This window comes from Xyrauchen texanus, chromosome 3 (assembly GCF_025860055.1).
Source record: "Xyrauchen texanus isolate HMW12.3.18 chromosome 3, RBS_HiC_50CHRs, whole genome shotgun sequence".
In the NCBI taxonomy this organism is placed as follows: Eukaryota; Metazoa; Chordata; class Actinopteri; order Cypriniformes; family Catostomidae; genus Xyrauchen; species Xyrauchen texanus.
This window is the reverse complement of record NC_068278.1, coordinates 61,027,655-61,047,945: the sequence shown is the minus strand read 5'-3', so window position 1 is coordinate 61,047,945 and position 20,291 is coordinate 61,027,655. Positions and strand designations below refer to the sequence as shown.

Sequence of the window (20,291 nt, the reverse complement as noted above, 5' to 3'; positions counted from 1 at the left end):
ATGCAAAAAGCACTTCTTTCCTGTTCAATAAGTTAATCAATCGCACGATCACGTAGAACATCTCAGGTTTGTAAATCCATAAGGCCTCTTTTCTCAACGGCAATACCAGCAGTGATGACAGCCGACTCCTCAGACAGCTTGATCTTATGCTTTTCGCTCTTGAATTACGTACATCACTTAAAGCGTGATTGTGTCACTCAAGGCCAGCTAGAAGGCCATGACTGGGAAATATACTAAATACCACACCCACAAGAACAAATAAATCAATCTGATTGGCTGATGAATCTGACAATCTGGCCTCAGATGCCTATGAACTGCACTGTTGAGGGATTCTGTGGCATTTCTGAAGGCTTGACGGGGTGGAGCTCAAACTCACATGCTGCTTCGTCTTTGGGCATGCGATTTGTGAAACAGTTGTCACACTTTGCTTGTAAGCATCGAGGAATAAATTCTAATTGAATTAACTTTTTGTTTTTTGCTATTTGTTTGTAGATTAATTGGGATTGAAAATACATTTATTAGGAATGTTACGGCAGCAGAGAAGGCTTTGCTGGCGCTGTGAAATCGCCACTGATGAAACCATGTACGTGTGTTAAAAGCTCTGTCTCTTTGTCAGGAAAGAGGATCTGATACGAGCTGTTGACGACAATATAGTGCAAGAGAAACAAGCTGCAGAAAACATTATTAAAAAGATGTCTGCTGATAAACAGGCTAAATATGCTGAAATGAAAGCCACCAATGAAGAGCTACTGCAGGTTTGTTATCTCACTTCACTGCAATTTGTTTCAGTTGAATGCAACATACAACATTGAAATGAAGCTTCTTACTGATGTTAAATGGCTTCAGTACTCCTGTGTTTCATCTTAAACTGAAGTCTGGGTGATTTACGATTCAGAGTTCATTAGCCGTTGTAATCACAGTTAATCACTCGCATGAGCGTCTACATCTCTCATCTGTATTCAGGAACTGGACACTCGACAAGAAGAACTAGATGCTTTGATGAGCAGGAAGGAGACGTATGAGTCGGTGAGTGGACACACACTAACATACCTGTAGACTCTTTTTAAGGCCTCTGATTGGCCGCTGCATTCAGTAGTCATGTCTGTGATGGGTTACAGTGCTCAACAACAGTTTGTAGGTAAACAACAGTGGGAGAAGACCGAAATGCTATGCTATTATGGAAACTTGGCATGTGTTTTGAATGAGTGCTGATGCTTGTGTCCTACATGTGCGCAGGAGTTTCTTCACTCACAGGTCAAACAGGATGCAGTGATGCTGCATGAGAAATTACTAGAACTAGAGAACCGCAGAGACGGTATGCTGGCTGAAGACAGGAGTGTGGGTTCTCCACAGGAGGAGAGAGAACGCCTCTTGAAACAGGTCTCGCATGTATGATGTTACATACTTCATACATATTTATTACCTTCAAATGATTTTACATCATGATTTATCTTGTGCATTTTTAGGTGAAAGAAAACAACCAGGAAATTGCCAGCATGGAACGACAGTATGTATTTTTTAAATATATGCATAGTTTTGGCCACTTTTTAAAAAGCCTATAGCAAACTTTCAAAAGCACTTAGAGTATACACTGATATTGCCTATTTTTCCTCTGATCTTTAATCATAAGCATAATTTACATAATTGTTGGACACTTTAGCAGTTGCACAATTCAACTCGCTGCTGAGTTAATGGCACAAGAAAATTTACTTTCAATGTGTTTAAAAATGTTCAGTTGGCACGCTTGTGGTCTTGGCAAATGACCAATGAACTTCTTCTCATATAGTGAATGTGTAACTGATCATTTTTCTGGGGTTCCCTTCAATTTATTAAATGATACTGTATATAAAACGTCTCGGTTACTAACGTAACCTCCGTTCCCTGATGGAGGGAATGAGACGATGAGTTGACACTAGGGGTCGCTCCTGCGGAGCCCAAACATCTCTGATCTTGAGAAAATGCCAATGGAAATTGGCTTGTGTAATATGCATGCCACTCCCCCGGACATACAGGTATAAAAGGAGTAACGCTGCAAACACACATCAGGTATCGACTGAGGAGCCGAGCCAAAGACCCGGCCATTTCAGCGGTTGAACTGTAAAACTGTAATGTCTATAATTTCGATGAAACATAGATTTTGTTTGAACTGTAAGATTAATGATTAATGTCTTTGAAGTCCATCCTGGATTAACTGCAGAAGTTCACATAGATGCAATTGTCCTTGTTAATTGGCTGATGAAGGCTTTTGTTGGCAATAGTTAGTCTATATATTCCATTTCAAGATCGTAGTCCATCAATAGACCGAGGTGTTGCAGGCAGAGATCAGGGATGTTCAGTGTTGTGGCAGGAGGGACACAATGTCTCGTTCCCTGAGGTTACGTCAGTAACCGAGATGTTCCCTATCGGTCACTCACGCGAAGTTGTGTCGATGAGTTGACACTAGGGGTCCCAATGGAAAAGCCACAAGAGCTGAACAGAGTTACGCAGACTGGTGGTGCGAGATGGGCAGACCTCTGTATGCCTAGTAGCCAGCGCAGCAAGCCTTCGCATAACTACCTCCAACACACTGGCAGGCATAAAGCAAGTCCCCTGCACCTAGGGGAATGGCTAACTGCTCAGGAGTACAAGGACTGGCTGGCCCAGCCGTGGCCTTCTCTCTATTGTCCCCAAAAGGAACAAAATCGTTTAGCTGGGGGCCAAATATATGCTCCAAGCTGGGGGGTTCCTCCAAAGAGGAGGACACCGCGGAGACCACACCCAGCCCCAAGGGGGGATTTTAGGTGGAATACAACACACAGTCTTACCGGTTAGGAGCGGAAGCACATCGTGTGGAGCGGCGTCGTGGTAGATCCTACCGAAGGGGGGAGGAGTTACTACAAACACGGACCAAGGACAGAGGGCCCTCTGCCCAAGGAAGACGCGGTTTACTGGCAGGGAAAACATTTTGCAGGATATACATCACACAGGGTTGCCTAGGGGACAACCAGCACATGTGGAGCACTTACCTCAGTACGGGGGCCTGGTGACGCCCATACTGGGGCGGCAGCGAGCCTCTCCGAAGACTTGACGGCCGCTAGGCTAGGGTGGATGAACATCCAGGGTTCACACTTCTTGCGAACGCAACTGGGGAAAGAGCGCACATCTTTGACTCAAGGGAGGGAAGAGGCGCTATGCACAAGCGATACACCCGGCCAGCTGACCCAAACTTACCTGTTTGTGTCACCTGATAACACACGGGACAAAACTGGCTCAACCCTGAGGTTATAGAACCTTGCAAAGGTGTTAGGTGTTGCCCAGCCCGCGGCTCTACATATGTCTACTAGAGAGGCGCCGTGGGACAACCCCCAAGAAGCCGCAACACCCCTGGTAGAATGGGCTCGTAGGCCAGCAGGGGGTGGCACGTGCTGGGCATGGTATGCCATAGTGATGGCATCGACGACCCAGTGGGCGATCCTCTGTTTGGAGACAGCACTTCCCTTCCGCTGTCCACCGAAGCAAACAAAGAGCTGCTCGGAGCTTCTAAAGCTCTGCGTGCGATCCAAGTAGACGCGAAGAGCGCGAACCGGACACAGCAGTGCCAAGGCTGGGTCTGCCTCCTCCTGGGGCAGCGCTGGCAGGTTCACCACCTGATCCGTAAAAGGGGTCTTGGGAACCTTGGGCACGTAGCCCGGTCGGGGTCTCAGGATAACGTGAGAATAAGCCGGACTGAACTCTAGGCACAGTTAGCTGACAGAGAACGCCTGCAGGTCCCCTACCCTCTTGATGGAGGTGAGACGGGGAGAGACATTGACCGCAACCAGGAAATAAACACTAACAAAAAGGCATCTTGCAAAAGACGCTTTCCGTTTGCGCCACTCTTTTAGAGAAAATATCACTCTTTTTGTGTTTTTATATATATATATATATATAAACCAAGTTATTCAATCCGTGAACTTTTTCTGCTGCTGAAGCACCCAGGGGTGTATGCTCAGCACAACGTAGTGTGCGAGGGGGAGAACCGCTGGAAAGCGCCGTAGATCCAACAGCATGTAGAGATGAATGGAGGCGTCAGAGGAATTCAGCTCTGTGACTTGCTCGCTCGGCTCCGAAGAAGATATCTGATGTGTATTTGCAGCGTCACTCCTTTTATACCCGTATGTCCGGGGGAGTGGCCTTTTCTCAAGATCAGAGATGTCTGGGCACCGCAGGAGCGACCCCTAGTGTCAACTCATCGACACAACGTCGAGTGAGTGACAGATGGGTTTCATGGAATAATGTATTTTTCTTACTGAAGCTGTACACTTCTACAGCAAGCCCCAGAGGAACAAATGCACAAAAGTAACACGTAAAAATAACTTTACATACAAATTAATGGTTTAACGATTAGTTTCAGTATCACATTCCCAGTTATTGTAGCATAAACTATTACTGGAAAATCATATACACCAGATTGATGAATGATTATTTGTTTTCTGCAACTAATTGTGATAGAAATGTGAATAGTGAATTAAATAAAATAAAATGTTAATATTAATAACATGTAATTATTAGAAGGTGGTGTTGGGTTCGAGTCCACCTTAGTCGAGTCAGAGTCTTTGACCAATCAAGTCTGAAAGTATTCGAAAAAATTGTACCTGTAAACTCAACACTGAGCCAATATATAAATATTTTAATTTTTTAACCTTGTGTCAACGTAAATGTAACAAACATACACTTCTGTTGCATTTCATATTATTGTCTCATAATTAGTATATTATTTTCAGAACAAAAGCATATGCTATAAGTGTATGAAAACAACACTCAATGAGCGTTTATTTTTTATAGTTACAGTATGTCCTCCAACACACTTCTTAATGCTTTCTGTTGACATTTTAATTATTTGTTGCTTTTTCCCCTCTACTCAAACATAAACAAAGTATAGAAATGAGTCATTGCTACCAGGGTTATTATAGTTTCACATTTAAATTTTCAATTTGTCCTTTTAATTTAGTTTCATTTTCTCTAAAATGATCCCTGTCTAAAACGAATTGTGTATACTGAATAAAAAAACGTTTTAACATTATTAAGGCTTTTGACATGGGGCATGACAGTCGCAAGTGTCTAGTTCATTCACGGAAAGCGGCACATCGCAGGCGGTGCCCCTACATTTCTGGTGTGCCCACGTCCGTCTCGCAGCAGGTGGCGATGAAGATACATTTTTTTATATATATTTTCTTGAGCAGCAGCCGCGTTGAATATTTCACTGTAGAAAACATGGAGGGTAATAACATTAAGTCATACATTTAAATTAATTTCAAAAATAAAAAGTATATGAAAATAATCTATATAAAAAACATCATAACTAACTAAATTAAATTTGTTAAATGAAGTTTAGTGTCATAAACTCTGAGTTTTATAGTCTTTAATTCAATTATAAATGAAACATATTGCCTATAATATCCTAATATTTTATTGTGCATGATTGAATGTTGTGAATAGTGGTATTTTAAGCAGCTTGTCAATGCGTTGAAGATACAGTGATCAATAATAAATATGTGCTGCTTTATTAAATCAGTTTAGAGCTGCCGTCTGCTTTATCAACAACACTTTACAAACTATTAAAAGTGTTTTTCATTATGGACCTCACAGATGGGGCTTCAAGTTCAAGCTGACAACAAGCGACTTCAGAAATAACAGCCAACATGTGTGTATAAATTATGCCTAAAAATAATTAATAGCCTAATATTAATAATATATTTTTGCTATTTCTATTTTGTGATATGTTGTTTTTAGTAAATAGAGACAATTGACTTTGCTCAATGAAGTTTTTGTTTGCAACCACGACACTGTCCGATCCTGAAACCATGTGGTCTGGACTTCCAGGAAAGGGGAAAGCAGTGACCGTGTGTGATTATACTGATAGTCCCTTGTGAAACAGACTTTATTTTATAGTACATTGTCTACATGCTGTACCTGTCTTTATGTTTTCTGCATGCAGATAGAGATGTGTTCATTTATTTATTGTTTTCGTTATTTTATTTTTCTTAAAAATATATATCTTTTTCTTTATTATTAATGCGTCACAAATGCCATGGACTCGGTTCGACTCGTAAGGAGTCAAATGTATTCTATTTTGAAAGCTTAACATTACATAAAATATCAGGAGGTTCAGCTGATGAAAACATTTGGGAACTCTTACTTTGATTGAGCAGTGCTCCCTTTCTTCTTTTGGTGAGCTTCACATGACAGGGAATCAGAAACTCAGAGGCAGTCAAACTCTATAATTATTAATTGGTGTGTGTGAGACAGATCTCCAACAGAGGAGGTCAAGAATTCCCTAAAAAGCAATTAGTGCATTTGACGTTGATTTGAAGAGATGTTTTGAGCCGGTTAGTGAGGTGCCGCCTCTAGGAGATGAGAAATATTGCTTTAAAAAGTGCCACACTTATCAAGAGTGTTAAACTGCACTGTGTTCATAACACTTTATCAGATTGTTTATTCATAAACGAGTCTTGTGATTGTTGAATAAGAAATAACTGAAAATAAATGTTTTTATTTAGACTGACGGATGTACGTGAGAAAATCAGCCACCTCACAGACGAGATGCGACAACTAGATGCTGACATGGAGGAAAATCAAGGTGCTGCTTTTATGTTTTTAGAGTTTGTGAACTGTGGGAAAATTGAGATCTTTCAACATGGACGAATCCTTCAATCATTAGTGATGTTTGGATCTGCTCCAGAAACCTCTGTAGAAATGGGAAATGAATCTGGCAAAGGAGGTCCTACTCCGTTTATATCACTGTCAAATATTTCCACAGTCTGCTGTTCATTAGCAACTTGGACAACAATCTCTCTCTAGTGGCCATTTAGACATGAATGTGGACATCGTTTCTTAATGCAGTTCAACATTTATAATCTGGATCACTGATGCAACTAGTCCACATGTTTAATTGTGATATCCCTGTGTTATGGGCTGCAGCATGTTAATGTTGTGTGGTTGGTGGTTATTAGCACATGCTGGATGTAATTCTTCACTGTTGATTTACTCTGTAGTCTGCAGTGTCTCAGTGTCTGTTTTCATGTTTTGGATGTTTCTACACAGACAAAAACATGGTTTCTCTGTGGCTATTAAAGGAAAACTTTCACACGGTCACTTGTGAATCTCATTCACATTTCTAGATGTTTGAGTGAGAATCACATCTTTAAAGAGGCAATATCACATATTTTTAGACATTTGTGTTGTTTTGTGGGGCTTTGTATAATTATATTGTGCATAATTATTGTCCACCTTGTCTCTGACACTTAAATAAACGTCCTTTTCACATGTTAAATAAGTAACAGCGCTCACAGTCGAGCTGCTGGTTGGCTGTCGGGTTCAATATAGTTTTTAACTGCCCTTTCTTTTAATAACAGCCTCTTTGTGAAAGCTGCTTTACATTGTGTAAAACATGCGTTGCTAAAACTGTTCAGATCAGACTGAAGTGATCCGAGATTAACTTCAGCTGCACTTTCTAATGTTGAGATCCTTATGAGGGACATTGTTATATGCAAAATGCAGTAATTGTAATTCTTCTGCTCCTCCAATTGGTGTCATTTCATATTTAAATGTGAGCGTCAGGTGTTGAAATCTAAGGACTCCTGAACAAGTCATCTTTTGTAGAATATTTGCAGATCAGTTGAAATAAGATTTCTCAGATTTTTCAGATCTGAAAGTTACAGTATGTTTTCATAGTACAATGAACTTACATGACCCTTCAATCCAATAACTACAGTGAACTTTGAAAAATGAGAAAATGAACATGTTGAAATGTTGGATCTCTTCCCATCTTCACAGGAGAAAGAGCTCAGAAGTACAAGGAGTTGCAGAAGAGAGAAGAGGAAATCGATTGTGAGTGTGTGTCTGTGTTGCGCACAAATACTGGATGTCTGTTGGAACGGCCTACGTGTTGATAAATTGATCAATTGTGTTGTAACAGCATATCTGAACACTTTTGAAGAGAATCGATCCCAGGAGCTGCAGCATATCAGAGACACGCAGACCAGCATCGTGGCTCTTCTGGAACACTCCAGTAGGGTAAAACATCTCATCTCGCATACGCTCGTTCATCTATTAGATGAGTCCATTTTCAAAGTGAATCAGATGACTGTACTGTTTATCTGCAGAACATCAGTCGTCTGCAGCAGCTGTCTGTGGTCACTGCACAAGAGCTGCAGTCCATGCAGGAAGACCTGAGCTTCAAAGAGACGGAGATGCACAAGTCTCACATCACAGCCAAAGGCCTTTCTTCAGGTTTGCCTCTATGTCTGTCTTTAAGGTTTGTGCAGTTGTACTGTCAAGAGTTTTTCCTCCCTTTGTTTCAAATTTCAAACTGCATTCATTCTCAGACATGTTCTGATCAGAGCTTCCTGTCAGTCGTTGTTCGTTTCTTTTGTTTGTTGATCTTTTATTATTTCACTTTCAAATTCCTGATGAATATCAGACAAGAGTTTGCTCTGTCTGTGTTTGCGTGTGTAACACAACATATTGGTTATGTCTATATTGACTGCAGCACATGGGTAAATATTTTCACTAACTAGAACCAAGTGTTCACCCTTGTGTGTGTGTGTGTGTGTGTGTGTGTGTGTGTGTGTGTGTGTGTGTGTGTGTGTGTGTGTGTGTGTGTGTGTGTGTGTGTGTGTGAGATGATCAATGGGGACCCTGGAGAAGGAAGCTGCCCAGAATGCTCAGTGCTGACTGAGCTTTTAAACTGCCACACACATAAACACACACACACTAAGCTAGCTGACTATCAGTAGGAAGTCGCCCTCTTCCACTTCCTTCCTGTACATGCCGCCCCCCCCAAACACAGATCAGGCTCGCTGCCCTGTGGATTTCTATCCCATGGGTTCACTTGACCATTTCACAAGACCAGATTACATTTTTCATTACTCTTGTCCAGCATGGATGTATGTGTGTCATTGTTTCATTAGCATTTCATATATTTATAAATATAATTAAAGTGTGTCACACTTAACAATTCTATCTTGATCTTTATAGTTTCACGTCTTCGTCTACTGATGAGGATATTACTAGAACTCCCTAAACTGATAACTGAGCAAAAAAATTATCTTGATTTTGAGATAACTTTGGAAGAGCTTGGTGAGGTAATTAAGGCCTTACTTACAGGCAAGACTCACGGGCCAGATGGATTTTCCGATGAATAATTCAAATCTTATGCTACAGAACCAGCTCCATTTTTCTAGTACTTTATATGGAAACATTACAGAATGGAACGCTCCTGCCAACCATGACACAAGCCCGGATCAGTCTGATTATTAAAAAGGACAAAGATCCAAGTGAGTGTAAGAGTTACCGTCCAATTTCCCTGATCCAGCTAGAGTTAAAATATTGTCAAACATTCTGGCTAACCGATTAAGTAAAGTTATGACATCTCTTATACATGTACATCAGGTGGGGTTTATTCGGGGCCGCAGCTCTTCTGACAACATCAGGTGTTTCATCAATATCAAGTGATCAGTGGCGAATGATCAGACTCCGGTCGCTGCATCTCACTTGATGCCGAAAAGGCATTTGATATGGTAGAATGGGATTATCTTTTTAAGATTTTGGAAATGTGTGGGTTCGGAAATACATTTATTGTATGGCGCATACGATTTTGACTTACGCAGATGATATTTTATTATTCGTCTCTGACTCTGCTAGATCTATGCCTTGCCTCCACAGAATTATTCATTGCTTTTCCAAGTTCTCGGGATATACAGGTGCTGGTCATATAATTAGAATATCATCAAAAAGTTGATTTATTTCAGTAATTCCATTCAAAAAGTGAAACTTGGATAATGTATACAAAGACGACCATTGACACCTTGCACAAGGAGGGCAAGACACAAAAGGTCATTGCTAAAGAGGCTGGCTGTTCACAGAGCTCTGTGTCCAAGCACATTAATAGAGAGGCGAAGGGAAGGAAAAGATGTGGTAGAAAAAAGTGTACAAGCAATAGGGATAACCGCACCCTGGAGAGGATTGTGAAACAAAACCCATTCAAAAATGTGGGGGAGATTCACAAAGAGTGGACTGCAGCTGGAGTCAGTGCTTCAAGAACCACCACGCACAGACATATGCAAGACATGGGTTTCAGCTGTCGCATTCCTTGTGTCAAGCCACTGTTGAATAAGACACAGCGTCAGAACACAAAAAGGACTGGACTGCTGCTGAGTGGTCCAAAGTTATGTTCCCTGATGAAAGTACATTTTGCATTTCCTTTGGAAATCAAGAGAGTCTGGAGGAAGAGAGGAGAGGCACAGAATCCACGTTGCTTGAAGTCCAGTGTAAAGTTTCCACAGTCAGTGATGGTTTGGGGTGCCATGTCATCTGCTGGTGTTGGTCCACTGTGTTTTCTGAGGTCCAAGGTCAACGCAGCGGTCTACCAGGAAGTTTTAGAGCACTTCATGCTTCGTGCTGCTGACCAACTTTATGGAGATGCAGATTTCATTTTCCAACAGGACTTGGCACCTGCACACAGTGCCAAAGCTACCAGTACCTGGTTTAAGGACCATGGTATCCCTGTTCTTAATTGGCAGCAAACTCGCCTGACCTTAACCCTATAGAAAATCTATGGGGTATTGTGAAGAGACCCAACAATGCAGAAGAGCCGAAGGCCACTATCAGAGCAACCTGGGCTCTCATAACACCCGAGCAGTGCCACAGACTGATCGACTCCATGCCACGCCGCACTGCTGCAGTAATTCAGGCAAAAGGAGCCCCAACTATGTATTGAGTGCTGTACATGCTCATACTTTTCATGTTCATACTTTTCAGTTGTCCAACATTTCTAAAAATCCTTTTTTTGTATTGGTCTTAAGTAATATTCTAATTTTCGGAGATACTGAATTTGGGATTTTCATTAGTTGTCAGTTTTAATCATCACAATTAAATGAAATAAACATTTGAAATATATCAGTCTGTGTAATGAATGAATATAATATCCAAGTTTCACTTTTTGAATGGAATTACTGAAATAAATCAACTTTTTGATGATATTCTAATTATATGACCAGCACCTGTAGAGTTAATTGGTCTAAATACGAAGCTTTGGCTCTGACAGTGTACTCCCCAGTAACGGCTTTCCAGATGGTGCCTTCAAGTGGCCCAAATAAGGCTTTTAGTATTTGGGTATTTTATTCCCAGCAAATTTGTGTGATTTATTTAGAGTTCATTTTGACCCTTTAATAAAAGGTTTTCGAGTGATGTGGGCTTCATTACATTTATCAATGATTGGGAAGATTAATGCTATAAAAATTAATTGTATTCCAAAATTCATCTACCTGCTACAGTCTCTCCCTGTATATGTCCCCCCTCTCTTATTTCAAGCAATTTGATAGTATAGTGAAGTCCTTCATTTGGATTACATTTCAGTAAGTTGCATAGGCCGATTGACAAAGGTGGGCTAGTCCTACCCAAGATTTTGTTTTATTATTATGCATTATGCATGGAGTGGTGGTGGCGTAGTGGTGGACTAAAGCACATAACTGGTCATCAGGAGGTGGCTGGTTCGATCCCCACAGTCACCACCATTGTGTCCTTGAGTAAGACACTTAATCCAAGTTGCTCCGGGGGGATTGTCACTGTAATTAGTGCACTGTAACGCCCGTTTCACACATACTCCGTTTACGGTGCGTATGCGTTGCGTATGCAGTGAGTATGCGGTACAGGAGCAGCACGTGCTATAGTGCTTTCACATATGCTGCGTTTGCAGTGCGCTACTGATCCGCAGTTTCTGTGTGCCACAAAATCAAAAATGTATTAGTAATTTTGATTTTAAATCCAAACGTTAACTTTGACATTGTTTAAGACATTGAAACAGTATGAAAATTAATTTTAATCATTGTGATTCTTTGTTTTACATGTAGTTCGAGTTGTTGACAGAAGAAAAACTATCGCGCTATATCTTTTGCTAAGAAGGAGAAGAACGAGATGCATTTGGGTTCACTCAGTCAAACGAGGCAGGAGACAGTTTGGTGCTTGTCTCAGAACTTCGACTTTACAGTGACCGGCACCTAAAGTACTTTCGGATGAGTGCCGAACAGATGGATAATGTTCTTTCTCTGGTTGGAGCAGACATCACAAGGCAAATCACAAGGCAAACCACAACGTATCGTGCGTCCATCGAATCATATATGATGCCATTTTGCAACTTTTGGGACTATAATCATACTTTTTAGTTTTTCTTGACCCTGTAATTTAGTAACTGTAGAACTCATTAACTGAAATTATGTGTATATGATGAAATTATTACAGTTTCTTGACAATATATGTCTATTTTAATGTGAACAATGCGCTGTCACTTTAATTCACTGCGGTGCAGCACAGCAAAAATAGACTCGGTCCATAAACGATCGCTGCACTGCTGTATACGCACCGCAACTGGAACGGATCGACGGACTGCATCTGCGTGCAGTGTAAAAGCTCTAACCTGTTAACATAGGAACGGAAAAAATCACCGCATACGCACCGCATACGACTGCAAACGGAGTATGTGTGAAACAGGCGTAAGTCACTTTGGATAAAAGCATCTGCCAAATGCATAAATGTAAATGCATTCGGTCTCAAACATTTGGCTCATTGATCACTTCCACCTGAGAGAGCCCCTCCCTGGTTTTGTATTGAACAGGAAGTTCTTGCCCCTATTTCGCCATTTCAAAACCTTTCTATCAAACTAACCGTGTGCACATTCATGCCTTTACAAAACGTGGCACTAATCGACAAGTAATTTTACCCCCTGTACGGTAGGGGGCTCAATGCACCTTTGAGCTGGTTTGCCGCCCATCACAGGGTGAGACGAAATAACCATTTGATAAGTTTGCAAAACAGCCAAAGACAAGTAAATGAGCAGATCGAAAAAAGAAAACGTATTTCTCTACAAGCTGCAGCAGTGATGAGGAGTTTGTTATTCTGCATGATGTCCGACTCCAACTACTATGTGTTGCTGAGTGATGATGACTTGTGCCAGCCAGATATCACTTCAGTCTGCTACAATGGACTTCACAGATAATGAACTGATGCCAGCACCAACCGTCAGACATTGGATACTTCATTGGACACTGCCTGAATCTTGGACTTAAGATGGACTTCACTGGAAATTAATCTCTCACAAGCTTCCAGTCGAACTGCATTGCACCTGATCTCTGTCTACATCACCTTGGTCAAAGGATGGACTACACCTTAAATTGAAATACATAGATAATAAATTAATTGCAGCCTTCATCAGCCAAATAACAATAGACAATGCATCTGTTTACACTTCCGCAGTTAATTCAGAATGTAAATTCTAAAACTTTAGTCCAGGGATCGGGAACCGATGGGTCGTGAGTCACAAGTGTCTCTTTGTTAAAAATCAAGTGGTTTGCCGGGTGTCTTAACAATCACCAACACATGATCATTTAAAACTTTCTAGAGATAATTTTCCTGCAGAAGGTGTGGGTGTGATTGCAAAGCTTGAAGTCAATGACACTGTTCTGATTTCCTTATGAATTTGTCATTCAGCCTATTCCTGGCGAACAAGGTTTGTAATGAACACCCTAAATGTAGACTATTTTGCTGATGTACCACCACTGTGGAGCCGACCTGTCAGACTTGTCGGAGAGATAGATTACAAGAAATGCTGTTAGTCAAAAAGACACGCTTGAAGAAACACACTTTATTATATGTTTAAGAAAAGACAAAAGAAAATCCATCAATGCTCGTGTCTGATTCGCTGTTTGTTCAGAGGCGTGCAACGGGACCCTGTCTCGTGAAACAAGCGCATGTAAAGAGTTTTCACTCCTTTCTCCGATGATTGGGAGAATAACGTAATCTATGAGAATGCTGCACATGATCTCCGATCATCTCGTGATGTGACGGAGCGGTTCACTCGTACACATTGTGAACGCAACTCTGCAGGTTCATATATATACAGGAGTTTTATTTTCTTTAGGCAGCATAAACTGTATTAAACACATTCGATAAGAACACACATTTAGCAGCATTATTTGGGAACACAAGAATTTATTAGGATGATTATTATAATTATCTTTACATTTATAATTGTCTTTGGTTCTTAATTTGCACCTGTTGTCACATACTGATACCTGTGTGAGAGTAAATGGGGCCGCTGGAGACGGTAAATGTTTGGTTGAGGCTTCTGAGAAAAGCGCGCAAAATTGCGAAGCTAGCAGTGTTTGAGACACTACCAGCAGCTACTGCCCGGATTATGCAAAACTATCTGATTCCATTCAGTGCAAGTCATCAGAATAAGGTAAATGCCCTGACTATTGTAATCTATTGTGCTGTAGGTGTTTTGGGTTTAGTGTTAAAACTGAATGATATCATCATTGAATATTATTATATATTTTTTAATTAATTAGAAGATGAATTCCATGTAGGAATACATGAAATAGTCCCAACAAGCATTTTCTTTAAATTCAACTGTGTTTTTTTTTTAGTTGGTAGATCTTAAGTCATTTAAAAGTAGATCATCACGCAAAAAAGTGTGGGCACCCGTTTTAAAGCATGACTTTAACTATACTTAAGTAATATTGTCATTATATTCATGATGTTAGTCAGAGGGGAACTGGCCCCCACAGTGAGTCTGGTTTAGGGTTAGGCTGTGGTTAGTCAGAGGGGAACTGGCCCCCACAGTGAGTCTGGTTTAGGGTTAGGGTGGGGTTAGTCAGAGAGGAACTGGCCCCACAGTGAGTCTGGTTTAGGGTTAGGGTGGGGTTAGTCAGAGGGGAACTGGCCCCCACAGTGAGTCTGGGTTAGGGTTAGGGTTGGGGTTAGTCAGAGAGGAACTGGCCCCACAGTGAGTCTGGTTTAGGGTTAGGGCGGGGTTAGTCAGAGGGGAACTGGCCCCCTCAGTGAGTCTGGGTTAGGGTTAGGGTGGGGTTAGTCAGAGGGGAACTGGCCCCCACAGTGAGTCTGGTTTAGGGTTAGGGTGGGGTTAGTCAGAGGGGAACTGGCCCCCACAGTGAGTCTGGTTTAGGGTTAGGGTGGGGTTAGTCAGAGAGGAACTGGCCCCACAGTGAGTCTGGTTTAGGGTTAGGGTGGGGTTAGTCAGAGGGGAACTGGCCCCCACAGTGAGTCTCATTTAGGGTTAGGGTGGGGTTAGTCAGAGGGGAACTGGCCCCCACAGTGAGTCTGGTTTAGGGTTAGGGTGGGGTTAGTCAGAGGGGAACTGCCCCCACAGTGAGTCTGGTTTAGGGTTAGGGTGGGGATAGTCAGAGAGGAACTGGCCCCACAGTGAGTCTGGGTTAGGGTGGGGTTAGTCAGAGGGGAACTGACCCCCACAGTGAGTCTGGTTTAGGGTTAGGGTGGGTTTAGTCAGAGGGGAACTGGCCCCCACAGTGAGTCTGGTTTAGGGATAGGGTGGGGTTAGTCAGAGGGGAACTGGCCCCCACAGTGAGTCTGGTTTAGGGTTAGGGTGGGGTTAGTCAGAGGGGAACTGGCCTCCACAGTGAGTCTGGTTTAGGGTTAGGGTGGGGTTAGTCAGAGGGGAACTGGCCCCCACAGTGAGTCTGGTTTAGGGTTAGTGTGGGGTTAGTCAGAGGGGAACTGGCCCCCATAGTGAGTGTGGTTTAGGGTTAGGGTGGGGTTAGTCAGAGGGGAACTGGCCCCCACAGTGAGTCTGGTTTAGGGCTAGGCTGGGGTTAGTCAGAGGGGAACTGGCCCCCACAGTGAGTCTGGTTTAGGGTTAGGGTGGGGTTAGTCAGAGGGGAACTGGCCCCCACAGTGAGTCTGGTTTAGGGTTAGGGTGGGGTTAGTCAGAGGGGAACTGTCCCCCACAGTGAGTCTGGGTTAGGGTGGGGTTAGTCAGAGGTGAACTGTCCCCCACAGTGAGTCTGGTTTAGGGTTAGGGTTGGGTTAGTCAGAGGGGAATGGGCCCTCACAGTGAGTCTGGTTTAGGGTTAGGGTGGGGTTAGTCAGAGGGGAACTGGCCCCCACAGTGAGTCTGGTTTAGGGATAGGGTGGGGTTAATCAGAGGGGAACTGGCCCCCACAGTGAGTCTGGTTTAGGGTTAGGGTGGGGTTAGTCAGAGGGGAACTGGCCTCCACAGTGAGTCTGGGTTAGGGTGGGGTTAGTCAGAGGGGAACTGGCCCCCACAGTGAGTCTGGTTTAGGGTTAGTGTGGGGTTAGTCAGAGGGGAACTGGCCCCCATAGTGAGTCTGGTTTAGGGTTAGGGTGGGGTTAGTCAGAGGGGAACTGGCCCCCACAGTGAGTCTGGTTTAGGGTTAGGCTGGGGTTAGTCAGAGGGGAACTGGCCCCCACAGTGAGTCTGGTTTAGGGTTAGGGTGGGGTTAGTCAGAGGGGAACTGTCCCCCACAGTGAGTCTGGGTTAGGGTGGGGTTAGTCAGAGGGGAACTGTCCCCCACAGTGAGTCTGGTTTAGGGTTAGGGTTGGGTTAGTCAGATGGGAACTGTCCCCCACAGTGAGTCTGGTTTAGGGTTAGGGTTGGGTTAGTCAGAGGGGAACTGTCCCCCACAGTGAGTCTGGTTTAGGGTTAGGGTGGGGTTAGTCAGAGGGGAACTGTCCCCCACAGTGAGTCTGGTTTAGGGTTAGGGTGGGGTGTGTCAGAGGGGAACTGTCCCCCACAGTGAGTCTGGTTTAGGGTTAGGGTTGGGTTAGTCAGAGGGGAACTGTCCCCCACAGTGAGTCTGGTTTAGGGTTAGGGTTGGGTTAGTCAGAGGGGAACTGTCCCACACAGTGAGTCTGGTTTAGGGTTAGGGTGGGGTTAGTCAGAGGGGAACTGGCCCCCACAGTGAGTCTGGTTTAGGGTTAGGGTGGGGTTAGTCAGAGGGGAACTGGCCCCCACAGTAAGTCTGGTTTCTCCCAAGGTTATTTTCTCCATTAATCAACATCTTATGGAGTTTTGTGTTCCTTCAGTCGCCTTCAGCTGCTCACTGGGGTTATTAATATTTTCTATGATTTTAAGGCACAATTTACAATCATGCCTCTTTTTTTTCTTTTTTAAACTGCACTATTATGACTCGAAGACATTACAGCTGTTTCTGTTAAAGCATAATTTTGTGGAGACACCTCCAGGTTTGTGGTATACAAAGACATTTTGAATAGAAAGACATAAATAATACAGTGCACTGCAAGTCACAGAAATAGTATTCATATCATTCGAAAACAAAAACAAGATCTGTGAAGTTCATTTACAAAAAGTGATACAAAAGGCAAATATGCCACAATATATATGAAATGACAGATATAAGAGAACTCCTGCAAGATAATCTGTGGCGAATAAGGAAAAAAAAAATCGACACATTCGTCGAAAGCATGAAATCTTTGCTCCAGATATGATTATAGGAACTCATATTTTCAATTCAAATAGTTTTTTGGGTGTAAATATGTGTTTGGTGTGCAAAGGCCTTTAGTGTTATGTGTTGTTTCGATGGTGAGTTGGTGTTTGTGTTGTAATGTGGCGATGTGTGTTTGTGCACACAGAGAGTGACCGTTTACAGCAGGACCTGCTGAAGGTCGAGCAGTTGGAAGGGAAGGTCACCACAGAGCTACAGACTCTCAGAGATCAACTCAAACTCATGAATGAAGAGCTGCTCACTTACAGAGATCTGGATGCTCTCAAAACTGCTGGAGAGGAGAGGAAGACGGTAACAAATCCACACAAAAACAAGCTCTACAAATTCATCAATGTCTTCTGTTCACGGTCAAATCTCAATTTCTACCAGATCAAATCATTTATTGCAGTTACACTATTGTCTTTCACGTGCTTCAGTGTTTTCTGATGTAGCCAGAGCAAAACAATCACATATGAATCACATTTCCATATTGTGCTGTTCTCTGACACCCATCACATTTCCACTGTCAGTCCTCTTTACATAAACATCATAGACTATCTCCATTAGAGCCCAGAGAACGTACAGACATTGTTCCTCTGACAGGATACAGCCTCTTCTGAAATGTTTGGCTGCATAAAATTCATGGTAATTGAAGCCGTGGTTTCCCTGCTTTCTTCTCAGGTCTGTGTGTCACTGTACCAGCACCCCTTTATGCTCTAATTCATGAGATACTGTAAAATGGCATCTTTCCCAGCATATACAGAGAGACTCTTAAGTATATTACATAGATATGATCTGCCTAAATGCCTTTTTGTGGATTATCCACTGCTTCAAATGTGGGTTCTGTGGTGTCTTTCAGTGCATATATGTCTAGAGAGCAAATAATTAGTATGTTTTGGGGGTTGAGTCACAGTTTAACCCATATAAACATAGTGTCGTGTTCAGTAGCTCATCAGTGGCGATGTTTGTCTTTTAGAGGCTGCAGGAGGATCGAGTGACACTCACTAAGAGGAAAGACACATTTAAGAAGATCTTACACAAGATGAATGAAGAGTTTGAAACTCTGAAGAGCCAGTTACTTGACAACGAGACCCATGTAGAGGTGAGACACTCATGTCAATGTTTTCAAATCAGTGTGGACTGAAGAGTGAACCTGAGTGTTTCAAAATGTGTTTGCTGAAGGGTGTCATGGTCAGTATTTTTTATTTAATGTGGGGCTCCGGTGATGGATCTGGCTCACTTTGTTGACCGAGGGTAGATAAGACATGACCAATGAGTATATATATATATATATATAACAAGTTAATAGTTCTTTATATACACTTACTGAGCACTTTATTGGCTACACCTGTACATCTACTTATTCATGCAATTATCTAATCAGCCAATCTTGTGGCAGCAGTGCAATGCAGTTAATCATGCAGATACTGGTCAGGAGTTTCTGTTAATGTTCACATCAACCATCAGAATAGGGAACAAATGTGATCTCCGTGTTCTACAGGAAAAATGTGGAGCGAGTAGATTGTTTATTCTGTAATTGATTGGACCAACCGAATTTAGAAATAGTTTCTATAAAATTACACACTTCAGCTTTAATTACTTAACAAACACAAAATAATGTCTAATATGACTTTTAATTTTCCAGCTGACCAACATGGAGAGAAAGTGGCAACATCATGAACAGAACAACTATGTGATGAAAGAATGTATCCTTTAAAAGTCCCATTTGATCGAAACAGAAGTGAATAGACATGTAATGTGTCACTCTAAAGATCCCTGTTCTTCCCTAACTCTACTCGACAGTCATCGCTTCCAAGGGCGTAGAGAGCGATTACCGCCCAGTGGTAAAGAATGTCAACAAGCAGCTGCTGGAGTACAATAAGACTCTCATCGACACTCTGCAGGGCACTAGAAACTGAGGAGGAGGGGCACTTCCTGTCTGCTCATGCAAACTCACTCACTTCCTGTTAAAGAGCACCAGAGAGATAACTGTGCAAATGATTTTAGAATACAAGTCATATTATCATTTCTGTAACACTGCAGTGATTTATTTATCTTTGAGATTTTCTGTGTAATGCTTGAATTTCTCAGTCACACTCTGTAGGTCAAATATTTTTACATGCATATTATAAAGTTAAATTGTTAAATAATGTCTCGAGTCATTTGTCAAACGATTGTATTTCTCTGAGCATTACAGTATGTGACCGCAGCGTTCAGATGTTACTATTTACAGTGACACCTGTTGTGTATCCTGAGAGGAGATTGAGCTTTGAAGGTGTTTTATTAATGTTTTCCACTCTTTATCCATTGGTGAGGGTTAGGTGAATGAGCCGTCGAGCTGTAAAATTACAACAAAAAAAGCGCACATAAAAGAATCATGAAAGTGGACCAAATGACGTGCTATATTCCAAGTCTTCTGAAGACATACGATAGCTTTGTGTGAGAACCAGACATCGTTGTGCACAAGTTCTTCAGTGATATCACAAAATAATAAGTGTCATTTTTTTGTTTGTTAAAGTGTGATGGTGTGTTGACTAGTCTTGTCTCTGTAAGGTTTTTTCACCACTCCAAGATAAACATTGTGCTAGCAGTGAATTTGGGATCTTTCAGTTTACATCAAGACCAACTAAGTGGAAGGTCATTAAAATTACGGTTCAGTCCTGCTCGTAAGCCAGCATAACTACTGAATCCATACAAATCTCCTTTTGTATTTTTCACTGTAGCATAAAGTTACCTCGTTCGGTTTTGCTCTGTTTACTTTTACCTCATTACAAAAGGTCTGAAAATGGCAGTTGTCCCAAAAAGTCCTGGTTTCATTTCTGAATTCCTTTAATTTGTCTATTGCCCTCTTGTTAATTTCAGTCTTTCATCAGGTAAATCCACCAAATAAATCAAAACTGATTGCAAAATCTTCCATGTTTGTGGTGTATTAGTGTCAGACTGAAATCAAACATCATAGTGATTTTTATAAACCAACTTGCAACATTTTATGTG

General features: G+C 42.1%; 1 protein-coding gene across 2 annotated transcripts in view; it reads left to right on the top strand.

The window, feature by feature from the left end:
* ift74 (intraflagellar transport 74) overlaps window positions 1–20,084 on the top strand; it is a 28,322-nt gene extending 8,238 nt beyond the window's left edge. Inside the window, exons 9-20 of one of the 2 annotated variants that reach the window (XM_052103871.1) lie at window positions 617–755; window positions 964–1,026; window positions 1,237–1,380; window positions 1,467–1,507; window positions 6,519–6,598; window positions 7,795–7,848; window positions 7,937–8,034; window positions 8,124–8,250; window positions 17,446–17,609; window positions 18,274–18,399; window positions 18,943–19,003; window positions 19,101–20,084. In XM_052103871.1, the coding sequence (XP_051959831.1) occupies window positions 617–755; window positions 964–1,026; window positions 1,237–1,380; window positions 1,467–1,507; window positions 6,519–6,598; window positions 7,795–7,848; window positions 7,937–8,034; window positions 8,124–8,250; window positions 17,446–17,609; window positions 18,274–18,399; window positions 18,943–19,003; window positions 19,101–19,216 (1,213 nt within the window). In that variant the 3' untranslated portion in view covers window positions 19,217–20,084. Of the gene's footprint in view, window positions 1–616; window positions 756–963; window positions 1,027–1,236; window positions 1,381–1,466; window positions 1,508–6,518; window positions 6,599–7,794; window positions 7,849–7,936; window positions 8,035–8,123; window positions 8,276–17,445; window positions 17,610–18,273; window positions 18,400–18,942; window positions 19,004–19,100 lie in introns of those variants that run through there. The other variant, XM_052103880.1, reaches the window with a different exon arrangement.
* The last annotated feature ends 207 nt before the right edge of the window (window positions 20,085–20,291 follow it).